We start from the raw sequence: 25,088 nt of genomic DNA, 5'->3' as shown, positions 1-25,088 counted from the left end.
TCTTGGCCCTCCGCCTTCTTGTTTCCTCCATTTGGCTCTAGTAATTTTAACTCTTTGGCACCTTCGGATGGCACTAATCCTCATGTGGCATCATGACACGTGTCACTCCATGATATCATGACAATTGACAGCACGAAGACTGAAGAAGACTGAAAAGAGACAAGAACCTGGATTCGAGGTTTATTTTTTTATCCACCTCAAATCATTTATCTCACTTCTTTCTCAAATCGAACATCTGCTCCTATACATGATATACTATAAAAGGCTTCATCAAAGTACGTAACTAATTTCACCGCCTGTATTCTATTACCACCTGTAAATGGTCTTCACTAGGTGTCACATTAAAAGAGGTAGACATCGACTGCCCCCACAGCAAATCACATCTTAGGTTTCAACATAACACAATCAGGTTTATTGTGTCAATTACACCTACACGTATCTAATTAAAGTGTTTGTATATATAGCACTGAGAAAATAGACTCATTTAATGGCATTTAATAGCAGGCTGATGAAAGGTAACAAGGCAACCATACAAATATATTTCAATCCTGCATGGAGCAGCCAGGCAGAAATTCTGCTTTGCTTTTGTGCCTACCTCCGGAGGGCGATCAATGTGAAATCTAAACTAAAATAGGAATTAACAAAAGGAACACATGCGGCATTGCCAAGGAAAACAAATATGCAGATCTCGGCAGAAACACGATTTGCTCTCGTAAAATTAAAAATGAAAGAAAAATAATTACAAGGCAAACGAGTAATTTTTGGATATTTTTTTTCATGGTTTGTCTCAATACAGCTAGTAAAAGTTAGTAATAACCTAAAGGAGAAAGAATTATATATATGGATGAATTTGGTACTTTGGCATCAAGACAACAGCATGGGTTACGAAACTTTGTGTCTTCAGTATCCAAACATTGGTTGAATGGGAAAGAGCCGTAAGATAAGATCATCTATTCGTAAGAAAGGTCAAGTCAATGGGAGATGAACTATAGCACTTGGCCATGATCCGTTCCTTGCATTGCTTACTTCTAGTGTTGAGCGGAACCGGACCTGAAAAATCCAGATCTGCGCGGTTTGAACGGCAGATCCGAGTCCGACCCGGACGCGGGATTCCGTGTGCACGATCCTGATTCGGCAAATTTTTATTTTTTTTTTCTCTCCCTCTCTTTCTTTTATTTCTCTCTCTCTCTCTCTCTCTCTCTCCTCCCGGATTCCACTCCTCATTGACATATATTGGCCGGATTCCGGATCGGATCTCTGACTTCCGTATCAACCCGACAGTGATCCGCCGGACCCGGATTATTGGCAATCAGCTCAACTCTACTTACTTCCCATTGCTGTCAGAGCAGATAACTACTGATCATTGGGGATAGGGATCCCATATTGATGTCTTGACCTATGGATAGGTCATCAATATGTCAGTTCCGGATAATTCTTTTAAGCTACAGGATTTGAATAGGCTGGAGTGGAATAGGAAACGAGCCATGCTGCTATGTAAGAACACTACCAAACTAGAATCCGAGTGATTTTTATTGGTCAAAGCATTTCACTGAGAACCCTCTCCTTCATCAGGACAAAATCATAAACGGTAAGTTTGTGATTTTCTCCTGATGAAGGCCAGTGTTCTCGCCAAAATTCGTTGACCAATAAAAATCACTCGTATTCTACTTTGGTGGTCTTCTAAATGTCCTATCTTACCCCCATTCAGATCTGCTCTACAGTGTGGAGCTACTCTCAAAAGTAACTATTTGTAGACCTGCTTGTTATAGCTGTTTGCTAGACCTGCACCAAGCTGGAATACAGCTGCAAGCCAGACATCATGGACCTGCGAGCTACATGTGACTCCCAAGCTACAGGTTGGGGACCCCTGCTCTAGAGTATAGTAGCTACAGTTAGGTCCAGAAACATTTGGACAGTGACACAAGTTTGAGTATTTTAGCTGTGTTTACCAAAACATATTCAAGATGCAGTTTATATAATCATTATGGGCTTAAAATGCAGACTTTCAGTTTTACTTTGAGGGTATTCACAGCCTAATTGAATTAAAGGTTCAGGAATTACAGCTCTATAACATGTAGCTGCCTCTTTTTAAAGGGACCAAAAGTAATTGAACAATCACCTCAAATGCTATGTAATAGGCTGCATGGGCTATTCCCTTGTCAATCCATAATGATTTAAGCAGGTAAAAGGTCTAGAGCTGATTCCCGGTGTGTTATTTGCTGTTGCTGTAAACCCACAACATGTGGTCAAAGAGGCTCTCAATAGAAAAGATACCAACCATCATTAGGCTGAAAAAAAGAAGGAATCCATCAGAGAGATAGCAGAAATTTTGCGAGTGACCAAATCAACAAATCACTTGGAAAGTCTAAAACTCCAAGTCAGAAAACAGTGGTGGATGATTGCTGAATCTGTTCCATGGTGAATTATATCCCCTTCACAACATCTACCCAAATGAAGACCATTCTCCAGAAGTAGGTGTTTCAGCATCTGAATTTACCATAAAGAGAAGACTTCACAAGAGCAAATACAGAGGTTTCAACACAAGATGCAAACCATTATTCAGCCTTAAAAATAGAAAGGCCAGATGTAACGGCGGTGCTAGACTGGCCCTAAGGCTGGTGGCCCTAACCTCTCCCTGACCCTGGAGGTACCCTTGATGGTAGGGAGGTCCAGGTCTCCACCCTAGGCCCTGTCTCCTGTCCGGTCCTGTCCCAATACCCCTCGTACCACCAACTCCGGCATGGATAGGACACCAAGTAACAACGTCCCCAAGACACAGACAAGGGGATAAAACTGTTACATACTCACACTGAAAATAACCGCAAAGGAGAGACAAAATGACACCGGAGGGAATAAACTAAAAGGGGTAGGAGTGATGCACACCAGGGAACTTTCAGACAGCGCTGACAACAAGTCACTGGTCACTAACAAGAGGACGGCCTCAGACGCCGGGATTTCGTTACTGAAAGCAGTCTTCTAGTACATTCCCCAGCCTTAAATAGGCAGAGACCACCTCGAGATTTTAATTAGCAGCCTGGCTCTCAGAAAAGTTGCACATTGCTCCAAAACTCCTGTGTGGCTGGGAGCAGTCTAACAACTCAGCCGACGCCCAGTCGAGCTGAGCACTTAAGAGAGACCAGGCCGGACTCAGCAATGTGAATAGAGTCCGACGCTGTAGTAGCACTCCATGTGTGCGGAGCCAGACAGTGCATGACACCAGATTAGACTTTGCCAAAAAACATCTAAAGAGGCAAGCCACTGAAGCATTGATTCTACTGAATAATACAGTCTCATGGAGGTACCGAATGGCAACTAAATAGGTTAAGAAATGAAATAAAAATGTAACAGCTAACTTTTTGATTCATATTTTTGAAAAAATGGCTTAACAGCACGTTCAACTAATAGAAACAGAATTCCATTATTTAGTGTTTGGGTTTTTTTTGTTTTTTTTTATATTATCAGGACTTGTATTATAACTACACTGTATAATGTACGATCTTTGTGAAGATCTGCAGATGTGTAAATGAAATTCAATTTTCCTATAAGGTTTTTATATTTACAGTATAAATAGGAAGGTCTTAGTTTAGATTAATAAGATAATTGCAAAACCAATAGACTTTAATATGACAGTATTACGCTTCAGGCTCCATACTAGGAGCCTCTCAATTAGTTTCTCTTGACATGGCAATTAATTAAAAAGAGCTATTTTTTTTTTTTTTTTAGCATTTTCAGCCTTATGATTTTTTTTTTGTTTTTCATTAAACAAAATATAAATATTAACAAGATCTAAATTAATTACATACAACTTGTTTTCGGGTGACTAAATATGTTCTGACATACCGGTGTCTTTTTTTACTGCCATAGTATGTTTACCTTTTACGTTTATTAAATTATATGAATGTTCTGGTAGACTGATGATATGAGGATGCAAATTAAGTCAAGGTTGTAATTGAAGATGCCAGTTGTCACTTAAAGGGGTTGTCCACTAATCCCTATGTTTGTCCCCAGTAAAATAATAGTACTTATACTCACCTCCGTTGCACAGACTGTTCCAGTGGTTCGGGGATCATGTGACGTTATGTCATGCAATCCCTTTGGATATACAGTATTGCCGTCACTCTTCCTACAATCAGACAAATCTAGACATCTGGAAGAAGTGCGAACTGCGACTGATCTCTCTCTTCCTCCAGATGTCAATTTCACCCATAGGAGAGCAGAGTATAGTGACAGCTTATTGTCCCCAGGGATCACATGACATAACAATGTTATGAGATCCCTGAGAGAGTCAGTGCCAAAACCACTTTAATGGCACCCACACTGGAGGTGATATTTTTTTTACTGGTGGCAAACATAGGGATTGAGAAGGGGTTATTCAAGTAGTGTATAACTCTTTTAAAGAAAGCTAGAAGTTGTCAATGTCATGCTCATATATTTCCAGAACCCATCCATTTTATCTCCTCCTCCTTCTCCCTCTCTTCGGCTCTTTAGAACAATAGACCCCGCTTTTATTTGATAAACTGGATGTCCAACAAAATAAAGGTACTTTCACATTGAGATTTCCTTCTTACTATTTTTTTTTTCCAGAAATTTGTAACAGTCTCTGCAGTATCACATTTATTATTACTCTTGAATATTTTTAGTCCTTTTTCTTTACCAGACTGCACATGGCAAACTGTTAACAGTTTGGGCTTAGCAGTCTATACAAGAAAGACATAGAAATCACACAGTTTCAAGGGTGGGCAGCTAAAGTACGAATTTCGTAGTATTCTGTACCCTCAATATACTGTAGATGAGGATTCTTTACTGTAAGAGCAGTGAGACTAGAGGAGTTTGTGCCAGAGAAACTTCAAAAGGGCTTGGGTGTCCTAGTTGTGTCTTATAATATTACAGGTTATAAGTACTGGATCACCAATGATGGATCATTGTTCTAGAGATTTTTTTTTTTTTTTTTCTAAGATGAGGAAAATTGGCTTTTTGATCTGGTGAGTTTTTTACCTTCCTCAGCATTGACATTGCAGGATAATAAGCTGAGCATAATACAGTATTTCTTGGATAATAAGACGCACTTTTCCTCCCAAATATTTAGGAGGAAAATGAGGGGTGCATCTTATAATCTGAATGTTGCTTACCGGGATGGTGGAGAGGGGTAGAAGGAGTAATGCTGCGAGCGCTGTGCTAAGGCTGTGGGCCATAGGTGCTGTGCTGGGAAATGTTGGCAGTGAGGACTTCAAACAACGGCGCCCAGAGTTGGCACGTGCGCAGATGGAGCTCTCGGCTTAAGATTTCATCTGCGCACGCGCCACCTCCGGCCCATTCATCACCCAGCAGCGGATTTAAGGAACATGGTGCCCGGAGGTGGCACAAGCGCAGATGAGAACTTGAGCTGAGAGCTCCATCTGCATATGTGCCGACTCCGGGCACCATTTCTTTGAAGCCCACACTGCCCACAGTATCTGGAAGTTGCCTGTCTCACTGCACCTGCAGCAAGCATCTGGGACTCCCGCCACACCACCTGCAGCATCGCCCTACTCCACCATCCGTGACCTCGCTCCACCACCACTGCCACCCGCTCCCGGCAAGACACCACTAGATTGAAAGACGGACCCCATTTTTTTCCCTCTAAATTTGGGGTGTTATAATCTGGTGCATCTTATAAACCGAAAAATACAGTACTTTTCTGTTTTGTTTTTTTTACTTATTTAAGTTGACATGCCAAATCATTTTGCGTGGTTGAACGTCAGAGGCTTTCCATGAAACGGATTATAATCTGATCTAATTACAGTTTCAAATAGGGTTTGACCAAGCCTGATTGCCTGAAGTAAAACAGATTATATACAATAATGGAAAGTGTATGCAATTTTAATACGGGAGTATCTCATAGTCTTGAGTCTTGAGTAAGTTGAGTTGAGTCTTGCGTAAGTCCCAAGTGCCCATTTACCAGGTGGCACAGAAGGAGCAGATTGTCTTATTTGGGTATAGTTGTAGGGAAGAACATGAAATTGTCACCTTGTGGAACATCTAAACTGTGTAGCAACATAATTTAGTAATTAAATCATGATGGCTCCTTCATAGTAATACATGTAGTGCGAGATATCATTCAGTTGCCATGTCTTGCATCTCCATTATATTCCCTATGACGGTGGTGATCCCCATCAACAGACATGTGTTGTTTATTTTAAACTCCAGAGGTAGCCAAGTGTAGCTTGTCAGTCAAGAAACTTTGACTTTGCATTTCCGATAGTCATTCCCGCCTTGGCTATAACTGAACGATTCTCATCCTCTCATCCAGGCAATGTGAAAATTGTTTTTCGCGAAACAAATCCGTAGATCATCGAGCTTATTATCACATGAGAGCTGCAGTGCCAGTATAACAAGAATAAGGGTGTGCATCTCCGATGTTAGCTAGTGTTATGTAAGGCAACGTTGAAATTACAATACTATTAGTTTTCATAGGCGTTTTATAGACCTGCTGTCAGAGTTTTCCAAATAGATTCAATCTTGCAAAAAAGCAGATCTTCACTTCATCATTTCCAACCAATTTCATGCTTCACCGCCTCTTTCCAGTTTCATCATCTAAACACCAGAGGTCCAGCAAGGGACCATAATAATAACTTGTGTTTATAAAACACCTCTCAGTCCCTCGGTGTGCAACAACTATACTTCTGAGGCTTTGGCACGGCCGGAGTCTGCCTGTGACATTATTATTGTCTATGTACCTTTAGCCAAGATTTGATATTGAAGCATAGAAGGAAATGTGGGGAGTTCTCGCGAAGCTAAGAGAGATCTAAAGAACAATATAAATATATTACGCATTCTTAGTTTGTTTAAGAGTATCCTTAATATATTTAGGAATGTATTTTATCCATATATCACGTATGTAGGAATACAGTATGTGTTGAACAGTGTAAGGCTCAATTGTAGCCAGCCAGGTATATTTTTCTTTAAAATGCACCAGTGTGTCAGAGCAAATATACTTGATAAGGCAGTATTAGGAAGGGTCAGAAGCCATGTTGCCGTAGCAAAGAACAATCCAGGATTCTTTATTGTGATTTCATTTTTCTACACGTTTCAGAGAGTCTTTCTCCTTCTTCAGAAAAAAATCATTTCAATTGTGATTTTTTTCCTGAAGAAAAAGATAGATTCTCCAAAATGAGTGGAAACATAAAATGACCATAAAAGAATCCTGGATTGTTCTTTACTACAGCGACTCGGCATCTGACCCTTTCTAATACCGCCTTATCTGCTTTCACATGGGGTTGCAGCATCTGTGGTGTTACATGAATACAGTGGTTGTGACTTTCAGGACTCTTTTATAGTTATTTTATTTTTCTACGTGTTTCGGAGAATTTTTTTTCTTCTTCAGGAAAATATCAGTTGATGTGATTTTTTTTTCCTGAAAAAGGAGATAGACTCCCCGAAACGCGTGGAAACATAAAATGACCATAAAATAATCTTAGATTGTTCTTTACTATGGCAGCGCAGCATCTGATCCTTTCTAATACCGACTAATCTGCTTCCACATAGGGCTGCAGCAGCTATGATGCTATGTGAATCCAGTGGTTGTGACTCTCACAACCTTTCAAGGTGAGCTCCTACAATGATTTATCCTTGCACAAACCCCCGGATGAGACCCTATTTGCACTCCTTAGTCTTTCATTGTTTTTTCAGTGAAAATATAGTTAGAAGATCTGGCCGGTGACCTTTAGCAAGACACATGACTAGACTGGTGCAATCCCCTGCCTGTTTCTTCTATGCAGGTGATTGACAGGTCTTGCCCATAGAGAGAGACCTGTCAATCACTTACAGCGGGGTGTGGCCGGAGTAGTCTCTGGGCAATTCTTCTTATATTCCAGCATTTTAGAGAAATATACGACCAGATGCAATCATGCAGTCAGAGCTGCCAGCGGTTTGGGCAGCATGAATTAAGTGACAATTTCCCTTTAAGACTAAATGAAAAGATATTGACAGAATTTGGTCTTATGCTGTCGTTATCAAAAAATATGCTAAGGTAAGATGTTCTGAATATTAATTGGAAATATTCACCACCATATTTTATGACCCATAAGTTGAACAGAACATTAAAATTGATCAGAGGGTTAGAGCTCTTTGATTTTTATCAATCCCTAGAATGAGTTGAATTAGGTCCTATTCATTAAGAAAAAGCCAAGTACAAATATGTCATCTCTACAATTGGAAATTAATGGAACTTAAGTACCATAAGTACAAAGCAAAAGCATTACATTCTTGTGTACGGAGTTAATAAGTATTATCGTAACAACACTGATTAGTATTTAATGTTCTGTCTTGTGTGTAGATTATAATTCATTATGGTGTATTCGTATTTTATTTTTCACACATATACTTTTTACTTTTCAAATCAGCTTTTACATTTATGTTTTATTTTTCACATCAACAGAATGCCACATCCTCTTTTACATCTATATGTTTTACTTTTACATTGACAGTATTTTTGCATTCACATATTCTTTTGCATTTATGTTTACATTTCACATTTACATACTTTTCACTTTCATATCGACTTTTATGTTTATATGTTTCAGTTTTTACATTTATAGACTTATCATTTCAACATATACTTTTTAATTTATCCTTTTATTTTTACATTTACATGCTTTTTAACTTTTACATCCAAATTATTATTTATGTTTTACTTTTCACATTTACATACTTTTCACTTTCGTACCGACTTTTATATTGATATGTTTTCGTTTTTAAATTTGTAGACTTATTTTCACATACACTTTTTAATTTATCCTTTACCTTTTACATTGAAGTACTTTTGACTTTTACATCCAAATGATCATTTATATGGTTTACTTTTCACTTACATATTTTACATTTAGACTTTTACATTTATAAGTTTTGTTATTTACATTTATATAATTTTCACTTTCATGTCCAGTTTTACACTTATGTTTTACTGTCTAGCTCTACGTGCGTTTTAATTTTACATTAAAATTTACATTTTAATGTTTTACTTTTCACATTTACATACTTTTCACTTTCACATCCAATTTTACATTTCTTTGTTTTACTTTTCACATTTACATACTTTTCACTTTCACATTTACACTTTTACATTTATAAGTTTTATTTTTTACATTGATATCATTTTCACTTTCATGTCCAGTTTTACACTTATGCTTTACTTTTTAGCTCTACATGCTTTTTAATTTTACGTTCAAATTTACATTTTAATTTTTTACTTTTCACATTTATTTACTTTTCAATGTCACAACCAAATTTACATTTCTTTGTTTTACTTTTCACATTTACATACTTTTTCACTTTCGCATTCAATTTTACATTTCTATGTTTTTTTTCCCATTTACATACTTTTCACTTTCACATACAATTTTCCACTTTTATATATTTTTTTTCCATCTATGGTGCACTTATTTGCTATTATACTTTTAGGAACATTTGAAATATAGAAGTATAAACTAATTCACAGGACCTGTGTATTATTCAGGGTCTCAATGATTTTTCTTCATGCAAAATGCATACATACACCTGCAGATTATAATTCCGATGGAAGCCAGATAATCTATGTTTTTGGTGTATAGCAGGGTAGCAATATTTTCTCAACAATTTTCAAATGTTTCATTAGTTGCATGATATTTTCATATATGATATCATGTTAATATCTAAAAAATTTATTCTGAGCTCTCTTTATGGTTTATTGGACACCTCTCAAAGGTGTGGATACCGCTGTCACTACTTCACGCCACCAATTCCAGGCAACTTTCACGTTAACTGATGAAGGTTAACGTGGAACTACCGAAACGTTTTCACTCATAAATGGAGTTACTGTTGCACTGTTAAATAATAACATTCCTTATTTTCTTTTTACTGGGAGTGCTCGGATTTATGTCTTCACATTAACGGGTTTGGAACCTACTGAAGCACCTCTCCACTATGTCAGAAGTGCCATGCTTTACTTCACTTATGGATTATGGCTCCTTTTTTATGAGCTTCAATAGTCAGACTGTTATCTTGAAGGGATTGTCTCATCAAGATAAAAACACCTATTGTTGATAATCAGCCAATTGTTGTGATATTAACTTATGGAAAACCAAAGCCTGAACTGCCATTGCTAGAGTAGTTTTGACCAACGACAACAAATTATGGTGAATAAATTATTAACTGTTTGCTTCATTTATTTAAATTGCTACCATGCAATAAATCATCTGGCCAAGTCTGCGATAGCTGAAACAGTTTTACCTAGTAATAATCTCTATATGTCAATGCCATTAAATGCATGTTTGAAATATAGCGCATGTGTGACACTAGTCACTACACAGGCAAGTCGAGAGGCAGGATAGTAAAATTTTCCACGGTCAGGTAGGTAGAGATCACGTCAAGATTAAGGGGATAGGCAGAGGCGTAATCAGGTCACAGTTCGGAGTTCCAAAACCTGGAGATCCTCATGAATTTCGTAAACAGGATGTGATGTGAACACCCAAATAAGAGAACATGGCTGAATCCGACCCTTTAGACATTCATTGCTTTATTCCAGTGTCCCTTTTCTGATTTTCAATGCAATAACTGTTAAGCTTATTACCTTTTCTGTTCTTCAAATCCCAAAAGAGAACGTAGGTTTCCTCATCTTGGGTTAGAGACTTAATAAGTGCACTATAATGATGTATGACCAAGGTGTTACCCCAAAGGGTTATCATCACTACCAGCTGTTTTGGCCCTTACAATGTTTGTATCAAATTGCACATTGCAGTCATTTAGTCCCTGGTGGTTTTGTCACTGCGGATGTTTACAGGATGTTTTCTGAATCCGTAAAGTTGAGTGGAGGATCCCTGTAGAAAATACACCATAAGTTCCACAGGGACCTAATTAGTCAGCAGCACAATCCAATTGTTTTCAAAGGGAAGGTTATCACACCATGAGCATCAGACCATGTATATCGACTAGAGAAAGATGTGTGATGCAATTTCCCTGTCTGTATGTAAAGTTAGATATCAACACAAAAAGATTGATGGATGCATTTTCTTTTCTCTAACTAGTAGTGTACGATTCCATTTAAATAATGTTGTGATTACTGTAAATGTTTCATTTTACTTAAAAAAAGCAATCATTTAAAACCCTTAGGGCTCTTTCACAATTTGTTGATCCCCATGTTCAGTAGTCCTGATGGGGCTTTTGTACGAACCCCCCACAAAACATTTGTCGGATTTATGTGCTGACAGGGCCACTGACTATAATGGTGCAGACGGAGTCACTGTGTGCTCTGTTGTGCACCATTTTTGGGAGTATATGCCTACTGGAGGCGGACATCCAGACGTAGTGCATCTGAACATCCACCTCCAATAGGTGTATACCCCCGAAAACGGTGCACAACAGAGCACACAGTGACTACGTTACCATAATACCAGTGGCCAAATAGAAGAAAGGAAGAATTCCAGCGAAAAATGGCTTCTATGGTGAAGGTGCTATATCGAAACGCGTAGTATAATTTTTAGTTATTCTAATATTTGATTATTTTAATATTTTTTGTCGACATGTCAATGCTGGTTTCTTATTTTCTAAACACTTTTTATACAAGAAATAAAGGTGAAGTGTTTTATTAACCTGGGTGCCCTTCTTCACTGGAGTTCTTCCTTTCTTCTATTTGGCCATTGTGTTGGGTTGCTCTTCCATCTCCAGGTGTGGACTCCCGGGAGGACTTTAGACTGCAATCTGGGAAAAGACGAGCTCGGTGAGCAGGCACACTTTTTCTATTCAATGGTCCCGACGGCGCATACGTTCAAATCCCATTTTGTGGGGAATTCAGACGTAAGCCCCAACAGGACCACTGAACGGGGAGAACAATGCAATGTGAAAGCACCTTTATTTAAATTGATGCTTATTCTTTAAATTGAAGTTGTGACAACTTCTGATAAGTAATTTCAGTTTTGATTTTTAATGATTTAATAATTTTGCAATATTTTAAGATATATTGTTGTGCTGTTTCTCTTTTTTCTCCCTGAAAAGCATGAATAAATTAACAACTAGGTGTTACCAGTCAGGGGGTGACCCAAAAGAACGTGACACTGTCTAATCAGTTCTGATAAATGTAGACTCTGCAGGGACACTGGTTAATGGTAACACACACTTCTTGTATTAATACTTTCTAGTCGAGCACAGACCAATAAAAGATGCACCAAATCTGTGATTTCATAATGAATACATATACTTACTAAAAAAAAAAATGGCTGAGGTGGTCAGGTCCTCATTAACATTGTATGATTTGTATGACATTTATCTAATATTCCAGTTCATCCTTTAATTTGTTTAGGTCTGCTGTTATTTTTTCAATATTAAATTTTCAAATAAAAAAAAAAAAAAAATAATCACCATTTATTACATGGTATCCGCCATCAAACTGCCATTGACAGATCTGATAATCCTATTAGAATTCTGTGGTTTGTATTTTGATGATAACCTGTTTTGTTAAAGAGGTTATCCTCTACTTTTACATTGATGACCTATCCTCAAGGCCCATTTACATGCTACGATATCGCTAGCGATATCGCTAGCGAGCGTACCTGCCCCCGTCGTTTGTGCGGCATGGGCAAATCGCTGCCCACATAGCGATATGTGCTGCCTCAGGAACGACGAACAACCTACGTTCACAACGACCAAGAGATTTTGAAAATGAATGATGTGTCAATGATCAACGATTAGATGAGTATTTTTGATCGTTAACACTCGCTCAGAGCTGTGACATGCAACGACGTCGCTAACGACGCCGGATGTGCGTCACGAATTTCGTGCCCCCCGACGACATATCGTTAGCGATATCGTTGTGTGTAAATGGGCCTTTAGGATAGGTCATCAATGTCTGTTCAGCCGAGGTCTGACACCCACACCCCCGCCGATCAGCTGTTCTTGGTCTCGGCGGCAGCAGTAGGTGGCCGGAAATGTTTAGTTCTGTAGCTGCTCCGTCTTCTGATAGTGACCACGGCTGGGTATTGCACATCCACCTCCCATTCAGATCAATTGTGCAGTACCCAGCGCGGCCACTATTAGCAGATGGAGCAGCTCCAGAACTGAGCATTTCCTGCTGCCGCCGCCGGAACTGAGTACAGCTGATCGGCGGGGGTGCAAGGTGTTGGACCAAAGCCAATCAGACATTGATGACCTATCGTAAGGATATGTAAAAGTAGGGAACAACCTTTTTAATGGTTATCAATTAATCCTTTTTTTTCTATTTTGTTAATTTCATAACATCAAAATAATGAAAGTAATAAAAATCTTTAAGCTGTATTTGAAATATATTATATTTAATGTGAATATAACTAATATTAGTAAAAGTTCAATGTTAATGCGCAGCTCGAAAATACACACAATAGAGTCATCTATTCATCAGAACACAAAGACGAGAGATGTCGAGGATCTGATCCAACTTGTGATGACAACATTTGCTGAGGTTCAATACACAAAGTAATATCTTTTTTCAAAAGCAAAACCTTTGTTGTAGGTGTATACTATTGTCTGAGAACATCAGATACAGCAAACAATTTCAATTTGTGATTCTATTGTGTGGTTCCTGTGGCAGTACGGCACTGCTGAATGGTAGACAAGTTCTATTCTTATACCTCTCGTGTAATAGAATATAAATGTTGATGTACGTTTGGAAATATTTATAAACTTTAGACATTTTCTTATGTAAAATGCATATAAGGTACATCATCATTGATACATCTGTAGTATATAATTTCAAGATGAGGGTAGCGCATCATATTGCCAATGGGACCTTTCATTATTGTGCCAATCCAGTTGGATGTTTTATAAATAACCATAAAACAGTACGTAGAAAGAAAGACAAAGTAGAAATGACAAAACTTATGGAAGTGTTGTTCACATGATTTTTAACTGTTCACGTTGGAATGCTCGGACCTGACACCCATAATGTGATGGTGCACCATCACATTATCGGTGTCAGGTCCAAGCATTTCTACATGAACAGTGTCCTGGAAAGTGGATTGGTCATCTTGGGCCAGTTGAATGGCCACCAAGGTCTCCTGATCTGATCCTCTTAGACTTTTATCTTTGGGGTCATCTGAAGGCAATTCTCTATGCGGTGAAGATGTGCAGCATCTGAAACAATAAATACTAGAAGCTTGTGCTAGCATTTCTTCTGTAGTGTTGCTATCAGTCTGTCAAGAGTGGGAGAGGAGGGTTTCATTGACAATCCAACACAATGGGCAGCACTTTGAACACATTTTATAAGTGGTCATAAAATTGTAAATAACTAATGAATGTAATAAACAAATTAAATTAAGTTAAAACCAAACACACCATTGTTTTTCTTGTGAAATTCTAAATAAGTTTGTTGTGTTACATTACCCTCTTCCCATTGGAAAAAATAAAGTTGGATCCAAAATGGCCGACTTCAAAATGGACGCCATGGTCACCACTCATCTTGAAACGTTTCCCCCCTTCCATATACTAATGAGCCACAAACAGGAAGCTGATATCACCAGCCATTCCCATTATATATAGGTGTATCTATATACAGTGCCTTGCGAAAGTATTCGGCCCCCTTGAATTTTTCAACCTTTAACCACATTTCAGGCTTCAAACATAAAGATAAAACATTTTAATGTTATGGTGAAGAATCAACAAATGGAACATAATTGTAAAGTTGAAAAAAATTTTTTGCTTATTTTAAATTTTTGTAAAAAATAAAAAAACTGAAAATTGGGGCGTGCAATATTATTCTACCCCTTTACTTTCAGTGCAGCAAACTCACTCCAGAAGTTCATTTAGGATCTCTGAATGATCCAATGTTGTCCTAAATGACTGATGATGATAAATATAATCCACCCTCGTGTGATCAAGTCTCTGTATAAATGCACCTGCTCTGTGATAGTCTCAGTGTTTGTTTAAAGCACAGATAGCATCATGAAGACCAAGGAACACAACAGGCAGGTCCGGGATACTGTTGTGGAAAAGTTTAAAGCCGTATTTGTTTGCAAAAAAAATTCCAAAACGTTAAACATCCCAAGGAGTACTGTGCAAGCGATCATATTGAAATGGAAGGAGTATTATAACACTGCAAATCTACCAAGACCCGGCCGTCCATCCAAACTTTCATCTCAAACAAGGAGAAGACTGATCAGAGATGCAGCCAAGAGGCCCATGATCATTCTGGATGTACTGCAGAGATCTACAGCTGAGGTGGGAGAGTCTGTCCATAGGACAACAATCAGTCATACACTGCACAAATCTGGCCTTTATGGAAGAGTGGCAAGAAGAAAGACATTTCTCAAAGATATCCATAAAAAGTGTAGTTTAAAGTTTGCCACAAGCCACCTGGGAGACACCAAACATGTGGAAGAAAGTGCTAATAATCAGATTATACCAAAATCAAACTTTTTGGGCACAATGCCAAATGATACGTTTGGCGTAAAAGCAACACAGCCCGTTACCCTGAACACACCATCCCCACTGTCAAATATGGTGGTGGCAGCATCATGGTTTGGGCCTGCTTTGCTTCAACAGGGACAGGGAAGATGGTTAAAATTGATGGGACAGTGGATGGAGCCAAATACAGGACCATTCTTGAAGAAAACCTGTCAGAGTCTGCAAAAGACTTAAGACTGGTACGGAGATTTGTCTTTCAACAAGACAATGATCCAAAACATAAAGCAAAATCTACAATGGAATGGTTCACAAATAAATGTATCCAGGTGTTAGAATGGCCAAGTCACAGTCCAGACCTGAATCCAATCGAGAATCTGTGGAAAGAGCTGAAAACTGCTGTTCACAAACGCCTCCATCCAACCTCACTCAGCTCTAGCTGTTTGCAAAGGAAGAATGGGCAAGAATTTCAGTCTCTCGATGTGCAAAACTGATAGACAAACCCCAAGAGACTGCAGCTGTAATCGCAGCAAAAGGTGGCGCTACAAAGTATTAACTTAAAGGGGATGAATAATATTGCACGCCACAATTTTCAGTTTATTTTTTATAAGAGTTTAAAATAATCAATACATTTCGTTCACCTTCACAATTGTGTCCCACTTGTTGATTCTTCACCATAAAATTTAAAATTTTTATCTTTATGTTTGAAACCTGAAACATGTGGAAAAGGTTGAAAAATTAAAGGGAGCCGAATACTTTTGTATGGCACTGTATATGGCCCACCCTGTATAATGGCCCGTTAGACATGGTTTTATTCCTCATGTACACACACAACAGCCTATTACAAACTCAAAGATACCTGAAGTTACAGATGTCAGGTTTCAGATACTCATTCAAGATGGGAGGAGGAGTGAGGAGCACCCAGCACAGTCACAAAAAAGCAGACACAAGCATCTTGTGATGCGGCATCAAGCAACTGTACTAGCTAACTTCAGTGCTGGATTCACAGTCACAAAGCTCAGTGCTGCCTTTCTTAATATGCTTCAGAGAAAAAAAACTGAAGGTATTAATTTCTCTATGTGTATTGTGTATGAGAGACATCATAGCAGATAATCTCCACCCACCAGCTTAGAGAGAACTGAAAAGTAAAAATGGAACCTGCAGAGATGAAAAATGAGAAAAAATGCAGGATTAAAGTATACTGTATATAATGGATGGCCAGTCAGACATGGTTTTATTCCTCATGTATATACACAACAACCTATTACTAACTCAAAGATAACTGAAGTGACAGGTGTCAGATGTCAGGTTTCAGATACTCTTTCGAGATGGGAGGAGGAGTGAGGAGCACTCAGCACAGACAGAGACCTGCAGACTCCGGCATGCTGTAATGCATCTTTAAGCAACTGTTTTAACTTAAGGCCCCATTACACGCAATGACGTATCTAACGATATATCGTCAGGGTCACGGATTCCGTGACGCACATCCGGCATCGTTAGCGACGTCGTTGTGTGGGACTCCAACGAGCGAGACTTAACGATGGAAAAATACTCACCAAATCGTCCATCGTTGACACGTTGTTCGTTTTCAAAAAATCATTGATTTTTGAGGACGCAGGTTGTTCCTCGTTCCCGAGGCAGCACACATCGCTACATGTGACACCTCGGGAATGACGAACTACAGCTTACCTGCGGCCGCCGGCAATGAGGAAGGAAGGAGGTGGGCGACATGTTACGGCCGCTCATCTCCGCCCCTCCGCTTCTATTGGGCGGCCACTTAGTGACGCCGCTAGGTAGGTAAGTCCGTGTGATGGCTCCTAACGATATTGTGTGCCACAGGCAGCAAATCGCCCGTGACGCACAAACTACGGTGGCGGGTGCCATCGCTAGCGATATCGCTAGCGATGTCGCTCCTTTTAAAGCCCCCTTTACTTCACTGCAGGATTAACAATCACACAGCTTAGTTCTGCTGGATATTGCCTTCTATGCTGCTGCCTTTTTGTATGCTACAGAGAAAAAACCCTGAAGGAATTAATTTCTCTATGTGTATTGTGTATGGGAGGCATCATAGCAGATAGTCTCCACCCACCAGCTCAGAGAGAACTGAAAATTAAAAATGGTACCTGCAGAGATGGAAAATGTTGTAAAATGCAGGATACAAGTATAAATAATGACCAGTCAGACATGATTTTATTCCTCATGTACACACATAACAGCCCATTACTAACTCAAAGATACCTGAAGTGACAGATCTTTCAGATACTCTTTTGAGATGGGAGGAGGCGTGAGGAGCACTCGGCACAGACAGAGACCTAAAGCACCAAAAAAGTAGAAATTAATTCTACAAAAACCGAATAAAGGTCAAAAAGAATTCATTTATTAGTTACACAAAGGTAAAAAGATACAGTGTTAAGCCACAAGGCAGGAAAACCAAGCAAAAAGACGGTGTCACATGTGAGTAAATACATAATGTGGGGGCAGAGGCTCCATGTAAGACATACAATTTTGTGTGAGCAGGAAAACAGGGGAGATCAGAGTTCAGTATAGTATTGTGTGGGGGAGGAGATTCCAGTGCACAAAAGTGAAGCATCAAATGGCAGGAGCGCACTGGCATCACCTCATGTAACCCACACTACAGCAAGGTTATAGTTAGAAGGAAAATGATGGACAATTACCTGATCACTGAGGAGACCTGGCCCACATGTGACACCAAAACCCCGACGCGCACGTTTCGGCGTCACCTTCGTCAGGTATATGTCTTACATGGAGCCTCTGCCCCCACATTATGTATTTACTCACATGTGACACCGTCTTTTTGCTTGGTTTTCCTGCCTTGTGGCTTAACACTGTATCTTTTTACCTTTGTGTAACTAATAAATGAATTCTTTTTGACCTTTATTCGGTTTTTGTAGAATTAATTTCTACTTTTTTGGTGCTTTATGTCATTTCATCCATGGGTCTCACTACATCTACTCAGCCCATCCACCCATATACCACACTTTGGTGATGCAAGTTACTTGCTCCCCTCGGGTGTTTTGTACGGCTGTTTTTCTTGATCTCTTTTTATACAGACAGAGACCTGCAGACATAGGCATGTTGCAATGCAGCTTTAAGCAAGTGGTTTTTTTCGTACTCCAGTGCAGGCTTCATAGTCACACAGCTCAGTACTGCTGGATATTGCCTTGCATGCTGCTTCCTTTTTCTAGTATGCTACAGAGAAAAACCCAGAAGGAATAATTTTGCTATATGTATTGTGTATGGGAGATATCATAGAAGATAATCACCCACCAGCTCAGAGAGAACTGAAAATTAAAAATTATGTAAAAAGCAGAATACAAATATAGATAATAACCAGAAATGTTTTTTCTTCCTCATGTACATACACAACAATCTATTCCTAACTAAAAGATACCTGAAATAACAGGTACACTTTGAATTAGCTCTTAGCATCTATATCAAGAACTAGTTTATCAAAAAAAATATAGCTTGATGGCAAATTTCTTCTGGAAAATGTGGAATCTTTTTATTGTATACTTCAAAATAATGTCACTACAATGAACAATGGCACAATTATGGAGACTGACAGTTTGCTTTGTTAGCAAAGAAGGTGAAAGTTTCCCCAAAGAAGTCGTAAAGAGGACCACCCAATACATAGGACAGGTTTTTTTTGTGAGAGTTTCAATTCTCTTATATCATGTGTCAATCATCTCAGGAAAATCTCAAAAAAAGATTTTAAGGTATATAAAACATCTTAAATGAAACTTTCTATATTGAGTGGATTTATTATATTGATTAGTCAATCTTTTTGAATAGTATTGCTAATTACCACAGCTGACTGCCATAAGCAAAAAGATAAATAGTTGTATATGAAGATTACACTTAGAGATCTTTCTAAGAATACAGAATCCCATTGGGCTTAGCATGCAGCTGTAAAAGATCAGAAGAAATTTGGAGCGTGAACCTTGTTTTTTCCATCTTAGAGCTAGACATGAAAGTTCTTTTAGGTCCATCACTGCTGTTGGGATTTTTGATCCTGAAGCATCTGAGTGTACGTAATCTGAGAGTGGGGGGTCGATATTTAGATGTAAATCAAAACCTTTGTTACACTAGCGCTCCTTGATTTCATTTTCTGTTTATTCTCCTCTTAATCCCTGAGTTACGCGCCCAGTGACGTCCATAAGGTCTTAAGGGGATCAGATGGAGTTTCAGGTGCACCTGTTCATGTCTTCTGTGTAAATTATTCCCATTTATTAACTCACTCAATACCACGTACTCGTTCTAAAGCAAATGGTTAAGAATTTGATTCTTAACGTAAAATCTATGCCTCATTATATATTATTTATTCATTCGATTGATTTTGTTCTTTATAGTTTATTTTTTAAAAAATTCTAAAAAAACCCAAAACAAGATATTGAATGAGTATATTGTCTCTGTCATCCTCTTCAAGATTTTGCTAATTCTTTGAGGACCTAAGAGACTGCAATGGGAAGTCTTATTATTCTATAGGGCTTCTTATTATTCTATAGGGCTTCTCGAATTGAGTCTTGCCGCAGCCTTTTTTATATCATGTTAATTAACTTTTTTTCAACTAAAAATACTTTTATAATGCTTGAGTAAAATAAACAAATACTTGAAATTAAAATTCTTAATAAATAAAATAAATAAATTAAAATAATACTTGAGTAAAATATTAAATTTCAATTTTTTTAATTTTACAATTTTTACATTAAATCTGAAATTGTAAAGTTTGCATTGATGTTATTCTTATTTTAATATAATAATAGTAATAATTATTATCATTTATTTTATTTTTGTATGTTTAATTTTTAAGACCATTCTTTAGAATCAATGTTAAGAAATCAATTCTACTTAAGATATCGCATTGAAAATTCCTAAATTAACTACCGTATTTTTTAGGATGTATAAGACGCACTTTTCCTCCCAAAAATGTGGGAGGAAAATAGGGCGGTGCATCTTTTAAGCCAAATGTAACTTATCGGGGGGATGGTGGAGAGGGGTTACAGGAGGCAGAGGTGATGCTGCAGGCTGTGTGCAGTTCTGTGGGTGGTGCTGATGTTGTGGGCGGTGTTGATGCTGATGTCGGTCTCTGCTCGCTGCTGGTGGTGAGGCAGGGACCATCCTAAAAATGTCTGACGGTGGGGTCTTCAAATAATGGTGCTCGGAGTCAGCACATGCTCAGATTGAGCTCAAGATCTCATCTGCACACATGTCGCCTCCGGGTCATTTATCTACCAGCAGCGGACTTTAGGAAAATGGCCCTTGGAAGTTGCAAGTGTGCAAATGAGATCTTGGCTTAATGATGATAGCTCTGTCTGTTCACACGCCGACAACAGGCGCTATTTCTTTGAAGCCCACACCACTGACAGTTTCTGGATGCTACTGCCTCACAGCGCCTGCAGCAGGCATTCAGGACACCCGTGCAGCTCCAGCACAGCCCCCACCTCCTGTGACCTTGCTCCACCACCACTGCCGATCCTTCTGGTAAGACACCACCGGATTATAAAATGCGCCTCATATTTTTTTTTTAACCTCTTTTTTCCCTCTAAATTTGGGGTGCATCTTATAATCCGTTGTGTCTTATAAAATGAAAAATACAGTAGGTTTAATTTTTTATTTTATTTATTCACTTTTATATAGCACCATCTATATTCATACCGCTTTAGGCCTCTTTCACACGTTCGTGAAAAACCACGCACGTTTATCACGGATGTGTCGAAGGTGCATTTTGCCCTCCGTGACCCGTGTTTATGAGCTACGTGTGTTCTCCTTGTGTTATCCGTAATAACACACGGAGAACAGGAACTTTCTACTCACCTGTCCCTGGCGTCGCAGTCCGTGGTGCTGATCTTCGGGCTCCAGTCCTGCCGACTCCTCGCTGCTGCTGCTGCTTCCGGCCGCAGTGAAGTGAATATTCAATGAGCATAATGATCGGTGATCGGCAGCAAGTGACAGCAGCGGCAGAGACAGGAGGGCAGGAGAAGGTGAGTAATGTTTTGGGGTTTTTTTCTCACATACAACATGTCTTCTCTCCGGTGTGTGTCACACGGAACACATCCGTGTGGTCCGTGTGTGTTACGTGTGAAACGTTTGCGTTCCGTGTGACACCCGTGATGCCGGAGAGAAAACGGACATGTCGGCGTGAGAAACACACGGACACACGTAAGTATGGAACGGACACACGTTCAGTGCGCAAATTCTTACGTGTGTCCAAAACCATAGGAATAACTAGGTTTACATGTGTACGTATCTCCGGTACATAAGAAAACTGCCAAACACGTACCGGAGACATGTACGTGTGAAAGAGGCCTTAAAGACATCCTTTTCACTGCACCCATTGGGGAGCACAAATTACATTCCCTATGAGTAAGTCTTTATTTATAAGGCAGACACCTTTCATGCTCTTATCGGTGTAGTGTTAAGCTGAATTCCTTTTTTATTTGTATTTACACATAGAATCAATTTTTGAGGGTTATTATACTATTGCTGAGGTTCAGAATTGTTTTATTCTTCATTCGGCTCACTAATCGCAAAATGATAAATTGTAATGTAATAAAAGTGAAATAAATTGATTGTACACTACTTTTTTTAATTTCAAGTGTACTTTATTGATATTAGTTGCTCAATCTAAATATATTATTTTAAACATTTTACATTTTTTTAAAGAAGCATTCTTAAAATGTATCTTTTAAAATTAAATTAAAATTAATTCTGTACCTAAACAAAACAAAATTATTTCTTCTAAAATGGAAATATCAAATTTTCCTGTTATGTAAAAGAAAATCTGATTTATAGATAAGCAATATGGGAAAATTTAAAATTACCATACATCAAAAGTGTCTAAAATTATAGATATTCATTTAATTAAAACAAATTATGTATTTAACTTTTACTTGGAGGAATTATCTATTTTTTTTCATCTTTACATTAGTCCCCATTTTTTTCTGGATTTTTCTTTTCTCTGTGTGTTCAGGATTAAGTTGGCTAAAGATCAAATAAACACATAGTTTGCGTTATCTTAACCTCACCTTCCTGCTCTCTGGCGCTTTACCCTTATTAAATATTATGGTGGGATGTGAAAGTAATTTAATTCTGCATGCAATATAGACAGCTTTAATACGTTTTTATCTTTGATTTTTTTTTCCTCTGCAAAATTAAATTTGACATTTCAGATAACACAAGGCCTCGCTAAGATTCACATTGCATATAAACACAATACTGCAGTGTACATCCCGATTAGGACCTGTTTGGGAGAAAATGTATCTGCTGCTATTAAAGTGAATAGATATTGATTTTAATCCTTTGGGTGAGCTCTCTTTCTTGTTTCTGATGGATGACAATTTGCAGTGTAACATAATCTCCCATTTGTGTGGAAATTACACTCAGGTGCAGCAGCTTTCTGTACCGAACCCACTCTTCTCCTCTCTTCCCGGCAATTAGCAGTAACAGGCTGATAGTTATCCTTTCAGCTTGTGTGGTGTAAAACAGTGTGCAATGCATTGCTGATATCTTCACGAGTCAAGATGTGTACATCAACGACAATAATCCAACAGTACATGCCCAAAGACATTAGCGCCTGAGCAATGACCCCCTGGATTAGTCATAAGTAGAGTTGGGCGAATTTAGTAGAATTAAGTTTAGTTAAATTTTGACAAAAATCTGTAATCTCTGGAATATAGATTTTTTTTGTAATTTAGAAAATGAGCCAGCAAAAAGTAAAATAAATAAATAATAATAATGCACACATCAGTGCTCACCTCTATGTCCATCCCTGCAACTGGTCATGGCTGGAAGTTCCAGCCTACTTTGTAGAGGGGATTTCATTACCTAGTGGCGGTAAGAAGTGGTGGCAATGATTCCTGCAACTGGTCATAGCTGGAAGTCCCGGCCTACTTTGTAGAGGGGATTTCATCACCCTGTGGTGGTAAGAAGTGGTGGCAATAATTCCTGCAATTGGTCAGGGCTGAAAGTTTGAGCCTACTTTGTAGAGTGGCGTTCAGCACCCAGGGGCGGTAAGAAGTGGTGGCTATGATTCCTGCAACTGGTCATTGCTGGAAGTCCCAGCCTACTGTGTAGAGGTAATTTCATCACCCTGTGGTGCTAAGAAGTGGTAATAATGATTCCTGCAACTGGTCATAGATGTAAGTCACAGTCTATTGTGTAGAGGGGATTTCATTGCTTGATGGCAGTAAGAAGCGGTGCCAAGGACAGGATGACGAACATAGGTCAGCAGGGATAGTTAAATGTATATGCATATTAGTTGTTTTTTGTTTGTTTTTTTGCTACAGCTTACATTTAAGTCCTGGTTAGAGATGAATGGACCTAAGAATCTTTGGCTACACCGCCTTTGCCCAGTTTTTAGTTAAACGTTTGTTTCTGGACCCAGACTTGACCCAAACTTGTTCCCGAATGCCATAAAAGTCAATGGAGACCCAAACTTACATGTCTGACTCGAGTAAGGGGTATAATTGAAGTCACTGATTGGGCACTGAGTTTGACTCTCTGTCAAAATACAGCCGGCCATAAACCGATCATTTCCATTAGAGGGGTTTTTTTTTCTATAGACACAGCCTCTGGAAATGTTGTTTGAACCCCCAGTGAGAACCCTTCAGAGACGGCAAGCGGTTCTCACTGGGCCGAGCTCCGAACCGAGTACCCCTATGCTCGATCAAGTGTTTATCATTCGAAGAGCACCCAAACTCAGAATTTTTTTTAAAGACTGTGTTCAGGTTCGACCCCGGGCACCCAGTATTTGGTACGAACAATGAACTTTAAAGTTCGGGTTCTCTCTTCTCTAGTCCTTGTGTCTCGGAAGACCCCAGAGCATTATAAGAGACATTGAATTTGCAGAGAATAAATTTGATGGAATGTTTCCGGTAAAATGCGCTCTATTGGTAAATTTAAATCTTGGCAGATTCAATCATCTGTAGTCATAACCTTACAGTAGTGGTATTCGTCCTTAGAAGCCATGCTAGGGAGAATATTGTGCCATACAGGAGCATTATAAGACGGCACACAAAGTACCTACAGAGTCGTAATACAAAATCATAGAAATTTTTTATGTCGCCATTCATAGTCCATGTATACAGCTTTATCTTTTAAAATAGAATAAATACAATAATAATAAAAATAATATTAACAATAATAACTAATACAAAATCTAAGCCAGAAGGGTAAATATTATCACCCTATAATGGTTATTAATACAATAATATGCTATAAAAATACAATAAAAATTTGTGAAATTTGAATTAACCTAAATAAATCCTAATGTATTAAAATTATTTTATTTTGCCATTTTTAATAAAAAACAGGCAAACCATTTACATTATTTCATTAAGTTATGTAATATAAAATATAAATTGCAGAATATTTACTTTTATGGTGACATAGTAGTTACTATCATTTTAAGACAATTCAAATTGTTACCTTTTTTTATTTATTTTTTTACATATAAATATTATTTTCAGAATTGAAATCAGTAAATAAAAACAAACAAGGTAACTGTAAATTAATTTATAAAATTAGTAATTGATATATGGTATCTGATTTCCCTCTTAGGAGCCTGCAGACGTAAATTAGCAACTATTTTTTACTCTTTACTCCATCGATCTACAAAGGACACTCTTATGCAAGTTTTACTTGCAATATTAACCTAAAATAAATTTATATTAAAGAAAAAGCATAAT

The 25,088-nt window shown here is 38.3% G+C and overlaps 1 protein-coding gene across 2 annotated transcripts in view; it reads left to right on the top strand.

Annotated features, from left to right (window-relative positions):
- HS6ST2 (heparan sulfate 6-O-sulfotransferase 2) overlaps nucleotides 1-25,088 on the top strand; it is a 475,127-nt gene that overhangs the window by 148,763 nt on the left and 301,276 nt on the right. Inside the window, exon 2 of one of the 2 annotated variants that reach the window (XM_075322659.1) lies at nucleotides 7,525-7,584. The exons of the other annotated variant lie outside the window; for it this stretch is intronic. Coding sequence (XP_075178774.1) covers nucleotides 7,525-7,584 — 60 coding nt within the window. The remainder of the gene's footprint in view (nucleotides 1-7,524; nucleotides 7,585-25,088) is intronic. 2 annotated transcript variants of the gene reach the window in all.

Source organism: Anomaloglossus baeobatrachus, chromosome 9 (assembly GCF_048569485.1).
Source record: "Anomaloglossus baeobatrachus isolate aAnoBae1 chromosome 9, aAnoBae1.hap1, whole genome shotgun sequence".
Taxonomy (NCBI): Eukaryota; Metazoa; Chordata; class Amphibia; order Anura; family Aromobatidae; genus Anomaloglossus; species Anomaloglossus baeobatrachus.
Note: the sequence above shows the minus strand (reverse complement) of the source record. Positions and strands in the feature narration are given on the sequence as shown.